Source organism: Cataglyphis hispanica, chromosome 17 (assembly GCF_021464435.1).
Source record: "Cataglyphis hispanica isolate Lineage 1 chromosome 17, ULB_Chis1_1.0, whole genome shotgun sequence".
Taxonomy (NCBI): domain Eukaryota; kingdom Metazoa; phylum Arthropoda; class Insecta; order Hymenoptera; family Formicidae; genus Cataglyphis; species Cataglyphis hispanica.
The window spans coordinates 3,289,281-3,314,553 of record NC_065970.1 but is presented as its reverse complement, the minus strand read 5'-3'; the positions used below and the strand labels follow the sequence as shown (position 1 = coordinate 3,314,553).

The window sequence follows — 25,273 nt, the reverse complement described above, 5'->3', positions numbered from 1 at the left end:
CGTAACAACTGCAGTAAATCAATGCGATTTTATCTTGCATAATTCCAAGTTATACTATCATTATTATTATCGCAAGCGACGAAATATAGCCGCTTGTAAATAATTGAAACATCGAAATATGAGAATTCAGAACGCAGGATACCATTATAGAGGGTGCAACCGATCGGTAATATAATCTTGTGGGGTCTGAAAAGAGGGGAATTAAAAATATTCGGTCGGCGTTATCGTTTGAAAAAGAAAGCGGGCGGTCACCGATGATTTTCTTCGACAACGAATTTCGTCGTCGTGTAAATGTCGTGCTGGATGCGCGCGCGCGCGCGATATATACGTATATTATTTGCAGACGGGTATGAGATTGATATTTTGGGAGACCCCACGCGTGAGGCACACGGCACCAATAAACGTCGCGGCACCGCCGAGAGCTTCGTGCAAATATCAAGTGCGTTTTGTTACGGCGTTTGCATTCTGTCCCGAAATGTGAAAGCACTCGAAATCGATCCCCTCGCAAGCTTCAGAAATTATTGATATAATTAAGCAAGACGGGTGATATTAATTAACTTGAGTGCCAATTGCGCCAAAAGCTCCTTGTTTTATGAGACAAGAGATACCTCCTATGACTTTTTTTTATATTTAATATTTATATTTAATTTATTAATTAAATAATAATAAAATTTATATTTAAAGTGAATTATTATATTTATGTAATTTAAAACAATTATATGAGATATCTGATTTTATATACAATCATGTTTAATAGTTTGCGTATGATGATATACTTTTAACAGCAATCTCAGTATACCAGATTTTCATATATTTGCGTTATTGTAATGTCAATACTTGGCTACTAATTTCTCGAAAGTGGTCAAACATCTTTGCGGAGGACGGAGAAGCGCGTGGGATTCTTTAATAACGAATGCTCATTTTCGTGAGCCAAATATTCGAAATATTTTGGGAACAAGTATTGCGAAAGATCGGAAGTGGCTTGTTTCACGCTCGCGACGTGTTCTGAACATATCCGAGCGAGATTTTTTTTTTTTCCCTCACGGTAATACGAAAAATAAAGATAGCAAATTGACTCCCCCCAATGGTTTATCCAATGTGCCTTGTTAAGTAATGTTTATTGATACCTTGGACCGCACGAAATAAAAAAAAAAAAAACCAACGATTCAACGGCGATTATTATTTTTAGTTGCCAAAGCCTCAAATACACTGGATATTAAAAGACTCCATCCGTCATGGAGCCTACTCGTAGTTATAAACGCAAGATTTTCTGAATATAGTAAATTGTAAATGCTTCAATTGTAAGCGTAAACCCTTGTTTTTTTAATTTAACTTGTATAAATTACGATGAAATCATAATAGCTACCACCAGCTGTTGTCGATTACAACGTCATAAGTGAACAAATTTAGAATTTTTTTTTTTATAGTTGACGAAATGGCTTTTCGTTGATCGCAAACAACTTTAGTTCGATAAATAGACAAATAAATTGTTCCAAGAATAAAACTTTTCGCACAGAATAAATCCTAGCATAATTCCTCTCTCTCGTTCTTTCTTTCTCTCTTTCAGGCGTCTTAGTCATTTTTTAAAGTAAATTATTTTGTTTTTATTTTATATGTATATAATATATTTGATTGATAAAGGAATTTTTCTAACATATTTTATTTTCATTTTGTCGAGGAAAAATGATTTATCTAGGTATATAATTACGAACATCATTTCCATAAATTTCTCATGCGCTCTTAGAGCAAGATTTGATTTTTGAGATCGAAATATGATAAAGTCTAAAAAAAAAAAAAAAAAAAATTAAAAATAAAAAAGAATCCACGAAGAATCAAAATTGTAGCTGTGAAAAATTTTTGAAACTTTATGATAGCTATTATCATAAATCAACGAAATTTCGAAAGGAAGAGAACAAAAGGATAAATCGACTATATGAAATGAGATTTACGATTACCAGTCACCTGAATATATTGCATTTTTGAATGAGTGCCAGAAGACAATCTAATCGCTCGTGAATTGTTCACAATCTTGATTATGCATCTGAAAGAGGTGTAAAAAAAGAACGACGATTGCGAACGATTCTTACATTTGTGTATTCGCCGAAATGCTGTAAAAGATTTTCTTGCACGTCGTTATTGCGTTTCAAGATCGATTCCGAGCTTTAAGGAGGACCATGATATTCTGTGTGTAGTGTGTTGTAGTAGAAGCTGCAAATTTCATAATTGCACGAATCCAATGACTTACTTTTACTTTTGGAAGATATAATGAAAAAACTGAATGTATTATTTTTAAATAATTATCTAACATTAGTTCCCATAAATCGGAAATTTTTTTTTCATTAAATTTTTCATATGATGTTATATGGGAATTTATTTTCTTGTGAAAAATAAATTTATAAATTATATCCACGGATTTTTTTGTATATGCATATATGAGAGAAATTTATTTTATTATTTTTTACAAGTTCCTTTTTTTTTCAAGAAAAGAGTTTTGATATGTAAAAGAATATTGGTGCAAAATGATATCTAAGAAAGATATTTATAATATTGATACCAATAAAATAATATGTATATTTTTCTCAATATTATTATAATAAATTAATAAATTATTTAATAAATTAATTATTAATAATAAATAAATTATAATTATAATTATATTTTTAAATTATGTACCGACTTATTTCGTTTAATACAAAAATTTATGTCATTCTGGGAAATTAAAATAAAAATATTTATTATTGATTTAGTTTTAAACTAGGATTTGTGCAGTTATGAGACGCATGGCTTCAATTGTCAAGCGTATTACCCAGAATGCTTTATTCTGATCGGTGTCGGGTGTCGTGTACTGTATAGGTGGCCTTCCGGAACTCACATCCTCCGCGTCCACAAATTCGTCATCGTCTTCCTCGAACGATGACATTGATCTCGAATCCTCCCTCCTTTTCCCACGCCAGCCATTTGATTCTTTCGAGGAGTCGAAAATAACGCTTCTGATTCTCTCGTAGTCCTCCTCGCTGGCGTCTTCGAAGCTGGACACTTTCAACGTCTTGTTCCTCCGCGATTTCTCCACGGAGGAGACAGCATTGGTCGCCGTGTAAGCCTGTCTATCGTGATCGTCCGACTTGTCTCTCGAATTGGACCGAAATCTTTTGCTTTTGAAGGATTTTTTGGCGGAGCTGCCACGAAAGGACAGATCTCTTCTGCTCTCGGACAGCCCGACGACGTTGTTCTCCAATTCTTTCAAGACTTCATCCTCCAATAGGATGTCCTCCAGTGTGGTCTGCACTTCCACCGAAACGCTCTTCTTGCTCTCCGATCTCGACAACTGTGGACTGTTGGTCGGTGACGTATTCGTCGACATATCCCTCAGTAAGTCCCGTACCGTTTGCACGGATATATCAGACTTGCGACGTTCGGGTTCGCGACTTCTCTTCGACTTTTTCGCGCTCAAATTTTCCGCCGACTTACTGATCTCCGCATTTCTCGATTTCAGTCTAGTGGGCTTTCTCAGAATCGTTGTCGAGGATTTGCCAGACTTGGCTTTCTTCTGGCTGACAACGCTCTTTTCCTCGATAACTGCATCGACAGTCGAGTCGATTTTCAGAAGATCGTTGGAGAGATTTTGCATTTTCTTAGAAATCTCGGTGCTTTTCAGCTTCTTCGAAAGAACCGGGGATCTCGAGGGTGATTTTCGCGGGGTTCTTCGCCTGATCATCCTCTCCTCGTGATCGGATTCGTCAACCGACGAAGCCGATTGCGAGTCTTTGTACTTTTTAACAACCGGAAGACAGTCGAAGGATCTCATGGTGGGCGCTTCGTTGCCCGAGTCCTGGTCGAAGGACGTGTCCACCTCGCTCGAGGAGACGGACACTTCCTCTTCATCATGATCGAATGGGATCGGCGTCGGTATTCGAACATACTTTTCCGGCTCCGGTGGGGCCAATGATCGCGCGACTTGCTGCAAACTCTCTGTGATCTCCGCGTTGATCTTCTCCAAGGATCTCTTCGTCTCGACATAATCATCCTCATTGTTATAATCACGTCGATCGATTGTCCACGTTTCCTCGTTCTCTTGGATATAATTTAAATCTGGACTGAGTCTCGAGTCCGGCTTCGAGCCACCGAGCAAATACCTAGTGCTGCACTCCGACAGCGTGCTTCGACCGTCGAAATTTCTGTCCAAGGATCGGAGCTCGCTTCGCACTCTCAGACTGTACTCGTGCAGATTCTCAAGCTTGTGCTTGGCGCTGCGAGGAAGCCGCACATTGGTCGAGTGGCTGAAGCTACAGAAGGAATCGTGGATGCTCTGAACGTCGTTGTTCGCTGGCTCGTGATATGAGAGGCACGGTGTTGGCGGATTGATGCCAATCACTACGCCATCGGACGCGTGTCGTAGACATGCCAGCAGCTCTAGAACGCCGACGCAGCCGACTAGCACTGATAACAATAAGCCCATCTTCGATCGAGGTAATGATTAAATGATTCGGATTTTCCTAAGAATTTAGCTCGTTTACACATGGATTCATTGTCAAGGATTCATTTATCGTAGATTGAAAGTGAAGTTCAGCTTAAGACAGATTTTTTTTTTTCTAAGAATTGTGTATCAATTGACGAGATTATAGTCTTGTTTATATTGTTAATTGATTATAAATGTCTTGGTTATATATTGATACATCTATTACAGTCTTGTTGCATAATCCAAATTGCTGCTTTCGTACATTCAATTAGCTATAAATAATTATGCTCTGGCAGCATTTCAAATGATGATCTAATTCTTCACTTTTCATCTAGAAGGATTGCACATTGCTAACTTATTACTGACTAAAATTTAATATCGGAGAAGATAATCTTTATATAAGTTTTCAGAAAAATCTGCAATTGGGAAGATTTTTATTGAACAAGGATCGCGTGATAATTGATATCACGATTTATTAATTTTGTTTTCATCTCAATGATAATTTCTGATGAACAACTCTCACGTAAAGAGAGAAAGAGAATGACTCGATTCAGTAGATAGTGAGTTTTATTTCTTTCCTTGGATTCGTCACGATCTACACCGAGTGGCTCGGGGACGTGTCTTGTCATCGATTATTTTCGCGAGAACTTCTGTGGAGCTTCTCTCTCGAGAATAGTCGCAATTTGTGTAACGCACAAGATTAGCTCTGTATTCAATTCGATGCAGAACAATTTTGGCAGACGACATGAATACGAAAACCCAATTGCAACACTTGTCTTCTACTTTGTCCCAGGATTCCCAGGAGTTCTTGCGATCGGTGCCGATGTTTCCTCGAGGGAATATACGACGTCAGACGAATTCGAGAGACGTAAGATCCCTCGCGCGTTCAAATAGAGAAAAAGTGAGATACGATTCGCGAGGAATTTCATCTCAGGTAACTCTTTCCTGGATATTTCCTTTGCATCTTTTCAGGGATCCATCAGTATTCCAGTACTCTTTCCTGAAAGCATCGTTCGGATCGACCATTCGCACGAGGCAGTTTCTTTAGCAGCGTGAGCACCGGTCTGTCATAAGCACGGTAATAATTCTTGGTGTCGGTGACGTCACCGAGGGAAGACAGACGGCGATTACGTGATCCTGAGAGGGGGCCGGGCCACCCACGCGTCACTCTATTCTACCACTGAGACGTAGTAAACGTAGTCCTCTTCACGCGTCAATGCGACGTCTCTCTCCTTCTCTCTTTCTCTCTCCTTTCCGATTTTCGATATCGAAATGATTGGGCGCAAACGATAGCTGATCGGAACGCGAAGATCACGCATCCGATCACGCGATTATCGGCTTATCCATGCGGCCGGATGGCGGCCGGAGCACTGTTTTATTTTCCGCGGGCAAAAGCGGCTGGCCAGGTCGTGGTAGTCGTCGGCTCGTTATGTCTCGAGACGTCGCGAGACGTCGTTATACGATGCGCGGGACCGGGCTAAAGGCTAAAGTTAGCCCGAATGTCCCTGGACCTGAGTTCCTGTCCTTAATGTCTCGGGCGATGGATCAGCGGTGAACGATAATTAACGATGCCGATTCGCGGCAGCCACCAGCACCGCGCGGATTCAGAATACTAGCGAGCCTAGTCGATCGTGTCCGGTCAATAACGTGACTTAATTCCGACGAGGGAGCCTAGTCGGAGGAGCAAGCTCGCCGATGTATTAGTACGCATTAGATGCGACTCTGCAGTTCGTTAAAACGACTCCGAATATTTTGACCATGTGATGACGCCGCTGATCTCACGTGGCTGCCAGAAACGTAGAGATCTCATATACTTGAGAAGTAAACAAAATTTTTAGGCTTTGATAATTGCTCTGATGCATTAATTTGGCAATTATCCATGATGATGACGCATTCGAGTGTAATTGATAGGCTATTTTAAAGTTTTTTTAATTTCTTTTAACTATATATATTTATTCTACTCCCTTAATATATTACAAATAATAGATATTACATAAAAAGCCTTTATCAGATTAATGTCTCATTAATCTTATTAGACCATAATATTAATAAAAATATAAAAATATTAATTCTATAATGCTCTCAATCAAACGCGTGCAGTCGCATGAATAATTCTCTAGTATTTTGTTTTATATCGCAAATGATGACATTTAAATTCTTCGGCCTTTCCTTTTTTTTTTTTTTAACTGTTCTAAGATTTTTCTCTCAAGAGAGTGTGTGTGTATTATACATTTGAATAAATAAAATACTTAATATTTTATAATAAAATACTAAATATTTAATTTAGAGCACGCATAGGTCCAACTCGAAGAATTCTGAATTTATTATATATATATATATATATATAAAAATGGAATCCGAAAATGGAGAATATGCGTATGGGTTCTCAAATAACATTGGAAGCAACATTTTCGCGCGACTACTAACGGGGTCAAGAATGATCCGCGTTGCAATACTAAATTAGCTCCGCATTTGATTCCCCAAATATTCCGCGCCTGCTCCAAATACACGATGATGATCGTGGACGCGTCGCGCGATCGGCCGCGATTGCCCGACGAACTGTTGCTGGCTCATAATCTCGATAGATTTTATTTCGGTTACCTCAGTTCGCTTACCTCAACTCGCGAATCAGCGTCAGGACGCGAGATGATCCCTGATACGCGTATTTTGCGCGCGGTACGTCGCTCTGGCGCGCCTCCAACGTGAAGATATCGGGGAGAGGGGCGGTGGTCGGGGGGCGAGCTCATCGAATCTCGATGATCCATATTCGCGTGTAACGTGATGCTAAACGCAAATGATGGAATTCGAATTTCAATGAAAGCAACGAAGCAGCCTCCCCCGCGGCTGCTTTTTCGCCTTACGTCACAAGCGAGAAAACTCAAGATAGCGATGTGACAAAAATGAAGATAAGAACGAGCGTCTGCTAAATGGACGAACACGCGTTATCGCGTTATTGATGACGGGGGTTGCACAAGCCAAACACACGTGCATTCAGGGAGGATTTTATTTTTTCTCGATAATGTTGTAGTAGATATAAAATTCCTTTCCAAGTATTTAGAAAAATTTTTGAAACTCAACAGGGAGAAAATATTAACGAAAAAGAAAATCGTAAACTTGTACATTTAATAATATAATTAGGCTGCATTGATATTCACAATCGGCGCAGTATTCATCGGAAATAAAATAAAGAAAGCATAATGCATTTTACAATTATTTTAATATTGGTTTAATAAATTGTATATAATGCATATAATGAAGATTTAAAAAATGGCTTTTCTTGCACCGCGCTGATAATTTACGTGTCAGAGATTTAATTGCGTTGGCATAAACCAATCAAACGTAAATAAGAAATCCATTTGCATTATAATCCATTTTGCAACATTAACTCACATATTGTGTATTGTAATTGCATTATTCCGAAATAAAAATCTAATATGCCCATAATACAATTGACACTGATAATAATTGTTTTCATATAATATTGGTTTATTTATTCTTTCTCACTTCTTTTTAAGAAAGAAAATTCGATCTTCTCTTTTCTTATTAGCAGCAAATAAATTTTACGATATTAATAATTACGATAAGTGCTGAATATGTTGAGTAAAATATGACTCAATCATTTCTCGGTACAAAAAATTAATATTATTTATGAATTTTATTAAGAGTTTTCGAGATAAAGTATATCGGGAAGTATTTTTTTTTTTCTTAAGTGAGTGATGAGATATAATAAATACCCAATAAAAACCATTTCTGCTAACATTAAAAAAAAAAAAATAATAATAATAAATTCAGAAAATTATAAACGCACACGTCCAATAAAAAAAAAAAAATTACAACTGCTAAGAGTTGGATTTTTGAAAAGAAAAAATTGTAAGAAATATTTGATAGGAAAATGATTGCATTAGACTTTAGTTATTTGATAATGAAATCGAAAGATCGATTATAAAGACAGATCACGATAATCTCCTACGATATTTCATTAAACCTACTTATTGTTATCTTTTCGAATTTTTGTATAAATGCGAGACACGCTCCATTAACATTCCAAATAACATGAAGGCACGCCTCGCGGGGCTAAGAGAATCGCGAAACACGCGGTCACGAGTGGGTGAGAATCGGCTGCGCAATCCACCGGACCACTTCCCCGACTGGCGCCGAAAATAAACGTATATGTCGACAGCGTATTGGGATGCAAACCAAAATAAATCGATGCTACGTCTTGCGGGGTCTCGCATCGCGGATTTACTCGAACAGATTATTCGACACGTCAAAGTTTCCGTGGCACACGATAGTAATTAATCCAAGACGCGATAAAGTTTTTCGTTCGAATGAGATTTATTGTGTAAGAGAGGCTCATGCATTTCGACGTGAATCTCCAAGTAATTTAAATAAAGCGCTTAGATGAAATTTTTACACGTACACGTATGTGTATAAATGCAAACTGTATATGTTTAATTTGTGTAGAGAGAATAAATTAAAAAAATTGAATAATAAAACAAATATAAGAGAATATCTAAATAATACCAATTTTATTATAAATAACGATATGATTTTTTAATGATGAATCGTGGAAGCGTGCATGCAATAGGATTGCATCTAATCGAAAAGTAAAAATTGTTTCGACTGTTTGGGTGGAGGACCTTGACTTTATCCATAAAAGTCAAGAGTAGACGCGCAGCTTGGTCCTCCCTGCATGCCGTTTGTGGATAATGGCTAATCGATGAATCGTAAAAATAATGTCAAACATTCCGACTATTTTGAGAGAGGAAGAAAGAAAGAGAGAGAGAGAGAGAGGCCAGTGTAGTAATTGCGACATAGAAGGAGCGCGCGCATGATATCGTATCGTATCGTATCGGCGGCGGAGGCGAAGGGATCGAAATTAGTCGACCTCCTTGTCTGCGCCCGGTTCTTCTGGAGAGAAACGGAACAATGCCAATGCTATTTCGGTCGATGATCGAATGGCGACGAACAGCGAGCGTGGCCACGGCCGAAGAAAAGCGTGCCACTCGAAAACTCCCATTCGCCACACTCATTTAAGTAAGCCGACTGAATTAGATTAAAGCGGCTTTGCCTAGTCCGTTCCGCCGCACCGAAATTATTTTCTTATGATCGAAGGAACCCTTGTCTCTTTAATCAGTGCTACTTCTACTTGACATCGGATGTATCGGCATTGAACCGACCGTGATCTCATTTCGCAATTTACACAGGCTTTTCTCTCCCTCTTTGTTTTTTTTCTTCTTCTCTCTCTCTCTCTCTCCTTTGATTCTGAAGTTTTTTTTACTTGCATTAACTTTTACGCACGAGTCAAATTACAACATATATTTTCGGATTCATATCCATCATTTTTGTCGACGCTTTATTTATTATTCGACAAAATAATTCGTTTTGTTATCGGATTATTTTTGCAAACGAATCTGGAACAGTTTTTTTTTTTTGCGAAATAAATGCGTTTCGATTATAAAACTTTTTAATTACATTATTTTCCGCGAAACAAATGAGCTATTTGTAAAAAATAAACAAGACTGAACTGTACAGTAGAAATCATATTATATTTCAAAAAATCTTAAAATAAACGTGCCAAGTAACTTGTTTGCGAAATAATCTTCGAGAGGTCCGGGCTGTTTGTTTCAGTCAATAGACCGAAGTGTCAGGAGTAATTAATAGCGGGAGAGACCTGACTGATTGAGACGAGATGTAGTTCTGGCAACCAGGAAATGGTCAAGTGCAAAGACCTAGCTGGAATGCCTGGCGTTTGAAACGCGCAACCCTTCGCCGTCACGTGGCGATTCTTTACCGGGATGTCACTGGCTTTCTAATTGTTTCCGTTAGACGCCATTCATCTACAGATTACACAATGTTGGCTGTCATTAATTGAAATCGTAGAACGTTATCTCATACTACTCTCGTTCTATTTATCGTCTTGAATATAAAATATTCATATAAACAAATGAATTTAAAGAAATAATATAAAAGAAAAATATATTTTTCTTTTTAATAGATTAGGTAACAAATATTTTTAATAAATATATTTTTTCTAATTTTTGTCACGCACGATCTTTATAAGGAAAAATAAATTTTACGATACTCTTAAAAATTGCAAAATATATTTAACGCTAATATTTAACATCTTCAGAAATATCTTCTTTTAAAGGAGGTTTTAAGGAATAAATTAATTGTGTTAACTACTTTATGGTAAATTAGTTACACAAAAAAGGCAATATTGTTAAATGAGTATTAATAAGATACTACAGTCGCAAGTTTGTATATTGATTTCTGCGCAGCGGTTAGTCGTGGCAAAAATGCTACTCTCGCCCGAAATAGACAATGTGCCAGAATTTTACGGCGATGCTATTACGACGTATTGCGTCACTATTACGCCATGCTTTTGTATAAATTCCGCTACTTGCTTGTCTAAAGCTCAGAACACTCGCAAAGTCTCGATAGGAAACGCCAACCGCCGCCGTGCCGAAAAATCGCGCGTCTCTTCGCGTAAAAAAAAAAATCCACTCTCACCAAACTTTTATACAATATATTTTCAATTAATATTCCGTAAATTACATCGATTTCGTGTTTCTATAATTTTTCGGACGGAAGTATTTATTAGAATAATATTTAATTAATTTTTTCATCATAATTTAAATTAAATATCGCGCTGAATATTCCATTATTCAATCTTCTTTTCATTAGACGATCGGAATTTTGCATCGCAACATTATAAGTATAGTGTGGCGTGAATTGTCTTTGTAAATTGTTCTGTATTTTTAGACGCGCCGTAATTCTATGTCGAATGGGAAAGGGAAATGTATATGTTGTTTTTTTTTTTTTGTGGGGGGGGTGTGTGTTTTCGTATACTTTATTATCAGATATACAGACATAAATCGATTAGCAAGTGGCTGATCTCGTGGAATTTTGTCCGTCTCGCGTGACGCGACGATTTTTCTTTGCGGATGCTCGCGCGGTCGCGGACATCATCTCTTGGCAGCTGACCCGTAAACATTTTTCCTCGCGCGATTATCGCGCAACCTGTGTCTGCCTACGCGCTGGCGCACTTCACTTACCGAAATTCGAAACCACCTTTTTCTCGAATGACCGCAGGCACGACCGTGGTAGTCACGAAAGATTTCGTTTCAAGGAAAGGCACGGTCACTTTCTATTTTAATGGATTAACGAAAAAGAGAGATCGCTCGATCGAAGATCATTTTCCATGGATCGAAGATATGAATTCTACTATCGCGATATAGGGATATTGCGGCGATTTTATCTCGCACTTTCGTCGTCTTTCGTTCCCTTCCTGAAACTCTCTGACTGCCTCTAATAAAAGATCCGAACGGGTCAGTCTCTGGATAGAAACTCCCATCGTGGTGGGAGCTTCGACAAGGAATCAAAATAGATTACTGACTGGCCGAAGGATTAAAGCACGAGAGGTTTCCGGTTGGATTAAAACCAGTTCGAGGCGACATTTCTTGAGAAAATAGTTGATGCTTCATATTTCGTGAATGCATCCAAATTTCGCGACCTCGAAGAACCGAACAATATATCGAGATGTGATATTTTCACATCTTGAATCACATTATGTTACGTAAGTCTTCGAGACATACATAAATTACAGCGAAAAATTGTAGTTTTTAATATTTATTTCCAATGGAATTTGTAATAATCTGATAAATATTTAGAAATAAATATCTAAATACTATATAATTTTATTTCAAGGAATTAAAGAATTTTTCATTTTATATATATATATATATATATATATATATATATATATATATATAATAATATATTTATATATATTGCATATTTTTTAAAAACGTAATGAAATCTTTATTAAATTAAAAAATTGAGGCATCAATAATTTTCATATTCATACGATGGAGAATTTCTCTTTGCTGATTCAAAAGACTTTTGCATATATTCGAGCAAATAAAATAATTAAATGTCAATACAAATGTCAATACTGTTTTTTCCATCAACATAAATAAGTTTATGACAAACTCATTGCTCTTCGCGAATTTCTCTTTTTTATATATTACTATCAATTTCTTACGTAATATTTCATTTCATATAAATTATTATAACCGATTGACTTGGTAGATGACATTATAAAAAACTGAGAATCTTCGCGGACGGATTGAAGATCCGCGCTGTTGTCGTAATACAATTTGCATTGCACAGTTCGGAGAGTGATGAACGACCGAGTATGATGTACCTTCGCTATCCTCCTCGATCTCTATTTTGGTTCATCTAAATAAAGCCGAAAGTGGCCCAGTTTCTGCGCAACAAGCGAGACAACAGCGCACGATCTCGCGCGACATTTATTATTATTCTCCAGATATTTTAGGAAGAGACTCTCTAATATCTCTTCTTTTATATCTTCTATATTGGCACCACTTCGCACAATATTTCGTAGTATATAGAATGGCAAACTTTTTGTTCGGAATTAAATGTCTTATAAAATCTCAAAGTCTGGCCAGAATGTTTGGGGCTCATCCTATATAACGTCTCCAAATAAATTGCGATAAATAGATTATTTATTATCTGACGTATTAGATAGCATAAATTGGAAGGTTAAAAAGATTATTAACATCTTCAAACTTATTTTATTATTTTAAAAAGAGTCTATGTCAAGATCAATAATGCCAAAAACGGAAATGTCCATATCATATGCCATTTATGTCATTTTATATAAAAAATAAATATGCAAATATATTTTAGATATTTTTTTCAAACAAAGAGTTATATTATTTCACAAAAAAAAAAATGGTACTTTCCGCTTTTCACTTTAAATTGTTAATTTTTTAATTCTTTAAATATTTTTTAATTCTTTATTATTTTTATATATAATATTATATAGTATACGAAACATAGGATATTAATCTGCCAATTTGTGTGGCATATTTTTGTGCAATGTAAAGATAGGATGCGGATTTCTGTGGAGAAGCGATTTTAGCTTATGTTAATGATTCGCGATCATTGAAAAGCAAATTGCAGGTAGACTGAACATTTAGTCCTTGGCAAGAACGCTTATATTTGGGTCATCGAGATTTCAAGTCTTAATGTAAAAGCAATGCCATCGGCGTAATAAAACGTCTGGCGAGATGATGTAGGGTATGTTTGAGACGTAGCCTCTTACACCATCGCGACAATGCCTTAAATGGACAAGACGACTCTTTCAACATATTCCGGGAATAAATATGCACACAGTCGGATGTAGATCGGATTGCGTATTATTAAATTCCATACGCGATATTGCAAATTTAAATTACAAACTATACCAAACGCGCTGCCTTCGATTCTTTCCTCTTTGTGCATTTGAAATTTTTATACAATATTTTTTAACTTTTATATAATGGTGTTGTAAAAAAAAAAAAAAAAAATCGAACTAAATGAATTCGTATCTTCATGCAATTACGCTTTCATCAAAATCATACATTTATTGATATTGGTATCTATTGCCAATTGGTAGAGTTTTGCAGAACATTGCATTAAGTAGATACATCTCGTGGCCGGTAAGGCAGACGGCTGCGGATAAACTCAATATCCACTGCGGTCTGACGATTACCTGCTTCGACTACTTACTTCGACTTTTCTTCATTAACGCCTAACGATAATATTATATTTTCTTCTTAGCAAATTTTACATCATCTATCTATTACTTTGTAATGAATGGATCTTAGGTAAATATTTGATTTTTACATCAAGAGAAAGAGTTTTTAATCTTATAGTTTGTTTAAATATTCTGTAGAGTAATTGATACTGAATAATATTTTGAGAAACTTTGGCGCAACTTTCAAACATGATAATATTTATGTTTATATGAAACATTGCATTAAATTATTATATCAATATTACATTGAATTTTATATGTGACGAATAGAATACATTTTTCGAATTTCCAAGTTTGATATTTTTATATCATAAATGTTTTCTATAATTTTCTCTTTAAAAAAATTGACATTTTAATATCATATTCTTTTTCATTTTTATTCTATTAGTTAATTCTTGGCATTGAATATCTTAATATTCAAGGCTGCAAAAATTAAATTTAAAATCATTCAACAAATCATATTTTGATGAGTATATAAAAATTTCATTTTATAATGATAGAATATTTTATAGATTATTTGACAAATAAAATTTCTTATGATACATAAAATTACTGATCAAGATAGATACAAATTTTTTCACGGCAATTTCACACAATAACAAATCACGAGAACATTAAATCTCAAGCTACAATTGTACTATATATATATATAAATATATGTACATGTTTCATATATAATAAAGAAACGCTTAGAAAATATGATTACTCACCTCGTCGCACGCGGCACATCTCGGTTTAAGCTGTTCCGCATAATGCCTCTCGCAGAAAAGCGTGTCATCGTGTACGCAATAAGCAAGATCGACCAGGAGCTCTTTGCAATCCGCGCAGCTGAAGCACGCCGGATGATAAAGGAGACCTAGTTTGCTAGCTGACACAGCGAGGCTACCGTACTTCAGGGACAATCCGCACACGCCGCACTCCTACAAGACAAAAGTGGGTATTAGAAATCTCGATGCTGTCAATACGCGTACGCATACAGATTTACGACTCGGAATTAATCTCAAAAGCGTTGTATAACGTCAGCAACTTTTTTAACAATTCGCGGATCAATTCTTGATCTCTGACAAATGAAATTGAATCGAGAAGGGATCACCTTTGACAATCGATGAACAATTTTGTAAATTTTTATGTCATACAAGATATAAAGTGTTTAGAATATTTCTATATACGTACGAGATCTCTTTCGAGAACTTCCTGCACGCTACCGATGTCCAGGGCGATCTCGTTTCTGGCAGCCATAAAATCGTCGGCGCTGCTGGCATGTTTGGGATCCAAATGTCGACAGTAGGCCCTTGCTAGATCCTGTTTAGGCAATTGGATCGCCAACTGACGGTCTCTGTGTCGCTCGCCAGGCGTGCCGAGTCTCGGTATAGCTATCTCTGGTAGCATCGAGAAATATTCTTCTATCTGCGAAAAGTATTTCATTAGTATCTTGTGTATAATAGATTGCAAGTACATTCAAATTGTCAGTGCTGATAAATTTTTTGTTCTTGTTAATATATGCAAATGTCAAGCAACGCAGTAAACAGGTAAATAATTTTCATAATTTTTAATTAAATTCTAAACTTCATAAATAATTTTTTGGGATTAATTAAAATTTTTTAATCACCTATATTTCTTACATTAAATGTCAAATGCAAAAAGAGATATTTTAATGTTAATATAAAATTAATAAAGTTTTCTTATTTTATGACACGGTAGATTGTTTCATAAAAAGTTTTTAATTTTTATAAAAATGACATATATCTGTTTCTTGAATTATATAAAAAAAGATTTACTCTATGGCATATATACACAAAAATATAAAAACTCACAATTTATGAGAAAAATTCGAGGGTCTATTTTCTTGAATATTAATTTGAGATTTTTTTTAATTATATAAAAATAAAATCGTACAAATGGACAAGTGTAAAAAAATCTTATAAGCTTAATAACTGTGAAGTTATATAATATAAAAAAAAAAGTTAGGATTTTAATCTCTCCCTCCACGATAAATATTATGTTTATGATAACGGTATCTGATTACGGTATCTCTTTACAATATCTCTCTCAGAGAATATCGGTATTATTGCGATTGTATTTTTCTCTCCGGCTTTCGCACATGAGAACTGTGACCTTTTTTCTCTTATTTAGCGAAAGAACGTGGTAACAAGCTACACGATGCGGTTTCAATATCCCGCACGGATATCGAAAACATCATAAATGCAATCACAGTGCTGATTGGCCCCGAGTGGCCCGGGACTCGTAAAAAAGCGCGAGGATCCCTCCGTAATATAACACACACCGGTGATAAAGGCCAGCTCTAAGTCATAAAGCTTTGCGTCGGAGCTTTTCGAAAAATAGTGAAAACTGGCGACATGCCAGGCAAGATTCTCGCCGGCCGTCAAACGTCTTGCGCATCTATTTTATTGTGCACGGCCACCGCTCCTCCACCTTTCCTTCGCCCACGATCACCCGTTATTATCCTATTCGCTTCGCGATATAAACCGCAAACGACTGTTTAGGGAAACCACCCCATTCGCTGTACTTCGTGCACGAACGGCGACAGAGAGATTTTCCAAAGATTAAAACGCGATAGCCATGGTTGTATAAAATTAAAAAACAAAAAATTGAAAAATGAAGATACTTCTGTAACAAGTAAAAGTAAAAGATTTCATGTGATATAATTGAATGGAAAAGATTTTGAAGAATATTTATGGGAATTCTTATTTGATAGTGATATCTTCGATTATTTATGATTTTTTGTTTCAATTAATTAAATGCACATAAATAGCAAAATAATTTTCTCTTCATATAACAATAGATCTTTAATCTTCTTTATGCGCTCTATTTATTTATCATATTATTATGCCATTAATTAATATCTAGGTCTTGATGCAATAAGCGAATTAAATACGCAGAAGATCTCTTACACATAGCTCGTTCCTACATAATTTGTATGTAATATATTTTAATTAATGCTCATTCTTATATTAACATACACAATGAAATAAAAAGGAATAGAGAAATAGATTTACTTTATGCGATGGAAGTCCGGGAGGTGCCCAGGCGAGGCCTCTTTCTCTGGGATCCACACCAATGGGTCCATTTGATTCATCACCTTTAAGTCCCAAACGTGACCTAACAGACACCCACTCTTCGTGACAAACATCGTGGGCCTCTCGCGGGCATTTACAGCTGGTGCAGTTCTTTCTGAAAGAAAAATAGAATCTCGGTATTAATAACAAAGCCTTTATGTGCCGATATAACCGATATAGACATTGATTTAATTAAAATTATTTAATATAAAGAGATTATTAGAATCTTATAGGAGATTCTCTTATAGTCTCACGGTTCAATTTTTTTTTATCTAAGAAAATCTCTGATAAATATTTGCTCTTATTCATTAACTCTGGACATGATGCGTAGTGATGTATGAGGTGTCCAATAAACTTTTATTATCTTTATACGTGCTCGTATGTCGTATGATGATCGTTTAATTAAGCTGAGGACCAATAATTTTTTTTTGCATTAGACATTTTTTTTTATTCCTACAAAGATACAATATAATTGCTATCAGTTGTAAATGTTTATGGCTGGCTTTCCAGTTATCGTCATTTACTAATTATTATTTCATTTGCTATGATACTAAATATCTGTTATCGTTAATTAATTAATTATCAAAAAAATAATTAAGTAATTTTAATAAAATATTATGGAAAGGCGTTGAAAATAGATCATCATTATAACTATATCAAAATTTGTGAGAATGCAGAATAACAGAAGTTTAAAACAAGAAGATAAATTTAAAACTGAGAAAAAAATTCTTTCCATATTTTTCATAAAAATAGATATAAAAAATTGCGTTTGTAGTGTTCGTATCGCTGTACGCATTTATATTTTACAATCTCTCATTCAGTGACAATTGATAAATCGTAGATCGAATAGCCCCGCAACAAACGTGGGTGAGATTAACGCGGCAGGTAAAATATGATATTTGTAGCCACGACGTGACACGTGGGTGCGACAGGAAATTTTTACTCGCGAAATACAGCGTGTATGCGGGACACCGGATCGATACTGGGACTATCGTATCGAACGGCGATCGTATAATCAAGGGGATGCATTTGCGGCGTACATTTATGGCGGCTATGCTACCGCACCCTTCCGGATGTCGATTCCAAGGCCATCGAGACCCTTACCATTAATGCGAGGGAGACCTTTTCCCTCGTCGCGATATCTATACATTTCTCGTATGTGATTGCCGGATAAGAACTCGAATTATATATCGCGTAAGAATTTTTTTTTTTTCTTCTTATCCGTATATTTGTACTTTAAGACCGATTTATGCGAAATCAATTTGCCGATGTCGTAAAGTAAACGTTTAGCATTTTAATTTAGTCCTCCCTTCAGAATACAAATTCTAACTTAGTTTTCATCGTAACTATATCAAAATGTTATGTAATTTCTTTTTAAATATAACACGTTTTATATACACATATTTGAATTGTATATAAGATTTACAATTAATATGATAAATAATTAATATGAAGATAATAATATTTGTGTATATTTTCTTAATTATTATATTGTGTTCTCTGATATAACAGACTATACACAATTTTTCATTTCTGGTCTTTACAATATTCCTAATTATCTACAATTTTACAATCGACACGTAGTGACATATCATAATTTATAATTTTATAATATCAACAATTGACATATCAACAATTTATAATAGCATATAAAAATTCAGATATTAAAGACAGTATATTATTCCTTACTGTATTTTCTTTTTTTTTTTTTTAAGAAGCGTCTCCGAAGATATAAACATAATATAAAATGTCACGTGGATAATGGCAGTCTTACAATTATCGTATTTATCAACAAACTATAACGCGATCTCGCGAGGAATTTTGTACTATAAAAGGTTATCGTGAGTCATGAAAGACCTTTAGTCGTCTTTTATCCCGAGCTCGTTACAGTCTATCGAATCTTACGCTTGTCGGACGCGTTTCGATATTTTACGCGAGAGTGAGTGCAAATTAATGTTGACGTCTCGTTAACTTGACGAACGTGTGTGATAAATGTTATATTCGAGTGTATATTGTAATTCGTTCGAAGTGACATCGACAATCGCGTTTATCGTCATCGATTCGAAGGTAAACAACTCAAACTCGAAGGTATGTTACTCCAAAATTTTTTCTATTTTTATTTCTTATATAATTTGACATATATATATATATATATATATATATATATATATATATATATGACAGCTGTTTTTTTTTATCACGTGATATTTAAAAAAATAAATCATAAATTTAATAACAAGCTTTAATGAATTCACTCATTAAACATCACTATACTTTAATTTTCGTCATAAAAATTCATATAAAATTATTTATTACACGATTTTCTCAAGAATTAATTATTTACTCGTGTTAAAATACCTTATATGCATCTCTCTTTAATTTACCTTATGATTCAATCGAGTCTTAAATACATGAAACATAATCTCGGAATCGCATCAGATACCCGGTGTCGATACGATACAAAAAATTATTAAGTAGAAAATGTAACGTGTGGAATAAAGCGATAAATTCCACGATAGATTTTTTTTACAAAAACATCAAGAAGGCGCGCGGAAAAAAAAAGCACGCAGGTCGATCTGTCATGATGCAAAAAGAAGTAGAGAAGCGCGACATACCATAGTATCTTCTTCTTATATTAAAGCGACTGAGCGTGAAAAGGAGGCGAGAAACGAGAAAAGAGTAACAAAAAATATATATCTCGTCTTATAAAAGGATTGGTCTGACAATTACAGTTAATATAATACTGTGTGATGTGAAAGAAATTATTTTGCGTACACAATCTCTCGCGTATCTTATAATATAATAAGCCAATAATAATAATGATAAAAAGATCGAGTGCCTAATAAAATCTGATTCGCGAGCAGGCGCGTACAAGCGCGAAAAATCAACTTCATTAACCTACAAACATAAATCATTCTGGTGGGTTTGGCTTGGCGTTGCTTTCTCGCCGTTTTCCATCGTAAAGCAGTCACTGGCAAACTATTACAGGCTTCGCCTAATTGATACTAACGGCAACTAATTGCGTTCACGCTGTGTTCACTGGCCGTCCGAACGTTAGCGGTTTTTTAAAAGCTTGATGATGGATCAGATTGTAACGTCATTTCGTAAACAAGTTTGGTCAACGATTATAAATCAATTAAATCAAAGATGACTTGATTTGAGTGGAGTGATTTTTAAAAGTATTTTTTTTTTTCTCTAAAATATCGACATAGAGAGTCTTTATTCGTAAAATTTATTTTTAAGGGAATTTTTAAACTGTAGTTAAAAAATGTACGCGCGTTTTTAACTCGTATTTTTAATTCGAATAAATTTATATATTTTGATTATATTAATAAATAATAAATAGTCCGAATGATTTTGCAATAATTTTATATATAAAAAGCTTAAAGTTTCCCGAAGCTCGAAAGAATTCTCTAAGGATTGTTTCAAGCGTTACAGATTTAAAATTTAATATGTAATATCGAAGAAATAAAATATTGAAAAAAAATATAGTATTTTTTTTTATATTAGTAACAAAAATTCAGATTCATACATTCAAATATACATTCGCGTATCGAATCCGATCATATCAATCGATGATATCATCGTGTCATGTGCACGTAATTACCTAACAATCAGCTCGAACAACTCGAACTGGTCGAACACCTTGCAATAGAGGTGCAGTACCCGGACGCAGGCCCATTTCATGCCCGGCCACGGGGCCAGGCTGAGATCCAGACCGTCCTCGAGGGGACACTTGCCGATCGCCATACTTCGTCGGAGCTCAGCACCGGTGATGGTCGGATATCTATTTCTCCGGTCCAGCATCGGATTCCGCCTGCGCGCATTCTGCGGCAATTCCGCAGAATCGGAGACGAGGCTGCGCTTGATCTCCGTGCCCGATAGAGTGGAGTAACGATCCCGCCGATCCAGGGACGAGGTCTTCCGGTAGAAGTCCTTCTCCGGGACGGACGGACACCTGGTGCGCATCGCGACGGATTCGTGAAGTGGTGGGCTCATGGGCCGCTTCTTGGGCTCCGGTATACGAACGCGGATGTCCTGCGGCTCGGCGCCCGGTGTCGGCACGCACGAAACGCGCACCTCCATCTTCGGGCCGTCCTGGTTACCCTGGGGTCCCTTCGGGCTCATCCTCGTCGGGCCCGATAGTAGGGTCGGCGTCGTGTGACGCCGTTGCAGTCGCTCATTCAGGGTGACGACGATTTGGTGTTCGGCATCGTGCTTCCTCGATTTCTCGCTTTCGTTCGTGTCATCCTTGTCTTTGAGTATACTAATTTCTTTTGAGCTTCTTCAAACTTGCTTCGTTGCATTCAATCAATTCACGGAAAGAAAGTTTATTCGCAGAGTGCGTCTACGCGGTTATTTTGAATTTAATGTTTTAATTAAATATCATATATACTGAAAAAGAATTAATTTGACAATATGTCTTTTCTGTAAGAAAATATGTTTGTATTTTTTAGGAAATATTTGTTATTTCTTATTTATTTACAATCGTGCTTCTAAATTACGTCTCATAAAATTTACATAAAAATTCCGAAATTTTTTTCAAAACTATAAACAAAATTATGAGTGTGATATATCGTAAGCTGAGAATAGATACAATATATTCTCGATAAACCGAATACACTTATCAAAACGTGTTTTGGGATAATCTAATTTATCTCGTTATATTAAACGAGACGCACGGACATTATTACGCAAACATCGTGTCGGCGTTGTATTATATATCGCGCGCGATAGTTTATAATTTAGGCAAATCGATATTCGCGGTTTATTTTACGATCAGCTGCGAGTGGGTGCCGGCTATCTTCGCGAAAATAATTGCAGCGCGAGATGCATGACGGGTAAGCGAAACGCGGGCGTTCGCTCGCTCGCTCACATACGTACGTATCGTTGAATTTATTTTCATTGCGGAAATCGCCGCGATTCATAGTCGTCCGGTTATTTATAGTGGAAAGATCGTCGGCCCCTCGTCCCGCCCGAACGCGTAAAAAGGATCTTGAAGAGAGATCGAATCCCCCTCGACATCAAAGACCAAATATCGTCGATCGCGAAATCGACTATCGGCCAAGTTAATAACCAGCTGTTTATTTGACATATCGAGAATAGTCTCGTTTGATCGAATTCATCTCTTTGCCCTATCTCTGTGTGTCTCTCTCTCTTTCTCTCGCTCGAACAACTAATGTCAGATCACTTTGAGTAGATCTCAATGCCGTCCGCTCACGAAGCTAATCTTTCAATCGACATGTTAGATCGACTTGATCGAGGCCGAGTTTTAGAGGACATGATCTCATGATCTTACGTGGCTTTCCATATACGTATGCGTTAAGCGAATAATATCGAAGTGCCGTACCCTGTCCCGCCGGCAGATTATTCTGATAAATCTGACATTAAAGATAGTGGAATGAAAGAACGTGGTTGGCTTTTAGTATTGTCAGACTTCGATTCGAAAGCAACGACAAAAATTTTCAGATTCTATATAGTAATAGAATTTTTTGAAACGTTAAGATTAAAGTGCAGCATCGTTCACTTTTTGCAAGCTTATGTTAGATTAAATTTAATATAATGGGGCAATAATAATTTTAAAATCTTTTTAGACCACTGGAAATAATAAATATTTATAAAATACATAATAATAATAATAAATAAGAAATATTAATAAGATATTTATAAACTTCAAAAATAGCTTCAATTAATATTGTATATCTTAAAATTTTTTTATGTCTAAATATATATTTAATATTCATATTTATTTCATTAATTTATATATATGATATTCCTAGAAGTTTTTAAAAAAGAATTCACACGATCAGTTGTTAGAAATCATATATAATTTATCGACAATTACAGAAATATTACTAAAAAAAATATGATTCTTGGATGTTGACATTTTACGCAATTCACGGAAATGCATTGACTCAAATTGCTATTTTTGCACAAATCTGTTGCACGCGCTGAATAAAACATGCCGACTGGCGTCGATGAAAGTTGTATAAGGAGGACTGACGTAAGCAAGAGAAGGTGGTAGCATTACGCGGGACGCAGCGGCTAAATTAACGGATTATTATAATTGAAAGTTTTATAATGTTGATAATAGCATGTAGGCTTTTTCATCTTGGAAATGGTTTTACCTGGAAAAGCAGCTATTTTGCCCGCAGGTGAATCATCACGGTAGAGAGGATGCCCGTTAGTCAGTTACAGATTTGGTCTGCCAAGAGGAAGCAAGATCTAAAACTAGGATTTCCCACAGATCTTGACATATAACAATGCTTATCCGCGAAATCGCTATCGAGAGAGCAATCCGCGTGATCCGCGGAGAGAGAGAGATGAAAATTATGATCAGTGTATAAAATGTGCAATATTTTATTATCATGCGTGCGGAAAAAGAAATAAGTTAATATAGAGATAAGTCAAAGAAATATTTCGAGAATGAATAAATCAAAGAAAATGAGATGGGAGCGCGATATATTATTGTTGATCGTAAAATCATAGATTGCTCGATATAGATCGCAGTGCGTAAAACGCTCAGTCCATCCCACTGACAGCTCGCGAAAGAAAGTAGACGCCCGGAAGCTTTCGGGCTTAGCACAACATCGTGCCGACAAGCTGACCGGGAATCGAATGCCCGCGCGCGCTTCGGCTAATAGCTATTAATTAGATAAATGTACGCTATATTAAGCGCTGGTAATAGTCGTCGTCGAAAATAGACGCAATATAACGCGCGATACAACGCAGCCCCTCGCACGAGATCCTTTCCTGGATGATGCCCCCGTAAATAAAATGCAACGAGGAAAACGACGATCCGCGGTGTGTCTGACCAAGCGCGTCTTACCTCACTACGATCGTGTTATGCGTCGCAAATTGCGACTCTAAGATGAATGCGAGTTCATTTTTTTCGATAATGTGTGTTTTTATTACAAAAGTATTCGCTCTGTAATTATAAAATGTAATTACAGCATATATATCGCATTTATCTAATTGTTATAATTAATTTAATTGATTTTATTTTTCACTTAGTCTCATTTGACATATTTATTATATTTAGATATCACGTTTTTTATATACATACTAAGCACTTTTTTATATTCATAAATAGACATCATATCATGTGTTGAACAATGAGTGGAGAACTTGTTGTGTAGCATTTTGTGGTAAAAGAAAATGCATTCTGTGGAAAATAGGAGAGTCGGAGAAGGAGAAATTTTTTTATAGCGCGTTTGTTGAAATTTAATTATTGGACTTTCTATCTTTATCGGAATGAATTGAAAATAATTCAGAAATATCCTTAATTATTCAAATTGATTAGCATCAATTTGCAGTCGTCATAGTATAATATACGATGAATGACTCAAGTCACAACGAATACACGCACTCGCACATATTCTCGCAGATGTTTTTCAAGACGCGGTTATGCCGAATATATAATTGCAGTTCCTCACGCCTTTTTCAACCATCTGTCACTATAAATCTCGTAGAGATATCCCGACGCGATCGTAAGATAATGACTTGCTCAACTGTCACTGCCATTTTCCTCGGAATCGTCGACCGTGAGGCGTACAATGTTTTTCCGACACCATGGAACCGGAAAAATCGGATCTACCTTGGCATGAGAAACGCAACGACACGCGCCACGCAAGAGTGCATCCGCAGGAGAAGCGTACTTCAAACTGGCGCCATGCGCTTCGACGACGATGATGACGGTGGTAGGTGTGTACCTATAGTATGGTTAATACCGGGTGGCTGCGAGAGAAACGATGTGCTGTCCCGATAGCGCAAGCGCGACTCCGCTCGCGTCTGTTGCTCGAAAGCTCGGCCAAAGCTCTCATTAACTCGATCGAGTTTCAAAGTAGCTTGCGGGCTCCCCGTCCCCCCTCCCTCCCTCCCTCCCTCCCTCCAACCATCAATCGGGTGTTTACAAATGACTCGGAACATTTGGCGCAAATGGGAATCGTTTGTCTGACGCGATGACACGTCGAGCAGAAAGAAATTTCGCGAAATGACGATGCAACATTTGTTGCAGTTTTTCTTTCCTAATCCGATTCTTTTACAATCTACATAGATCCGATAATTCGGATAGTTGATAGATGCTTAATGCATAATCGGAATAAAAAAAAAGAATATTTTAATTTTGTTTGC

The 25,273-nt window shown here is 36.2% G+C and overlaps 1 protein-coding gene across 10 annotated transcripts in view; it reads right to left on the bottom strand.

Moving 5' to 3' along the window:
* LOC126855830 (four and a half LIM domains protein 2) overlaps positions 1 to 25,273 on the bottom strand; it is a 108,276-nt gene that overhangs the window by 19,827 nt on the left and 63,176 nt on the right. For 6 of the 10 annotated variants that reach the window (XM_050603821.1, XM_050603815.1, XM_050603817.1 and 3 more), the window contains 3 exons: positions 17,081 to 17,255; positions 15,237 to 15,470; positions 14,774 to 14,983 (listed from right to left, as the gene is read on the bottom strand). In XM_050603821.1, coding sequence (XP_050459778.1) covers positions 14,774 to 14,983; positions 15,237 to 15,470; positions 17,081 to 17,255 — 619 coding nt within the window. Of the gene's footprint in view, positions 1 to 2,806; positions 4,472 to 14,773; positions 14,984 to 15,236; positions 15,471 to 17,080; positions 17,256 to 20,747; positions 21,424 to 24,737; positions 24,761 to 25,273 lie in introns of those variants that run through there. The other 4 variants (XM_050603820.1, XM_050603819.1, XM_050603813.1 and 1 more) reach the window with 4 other exon arrangements.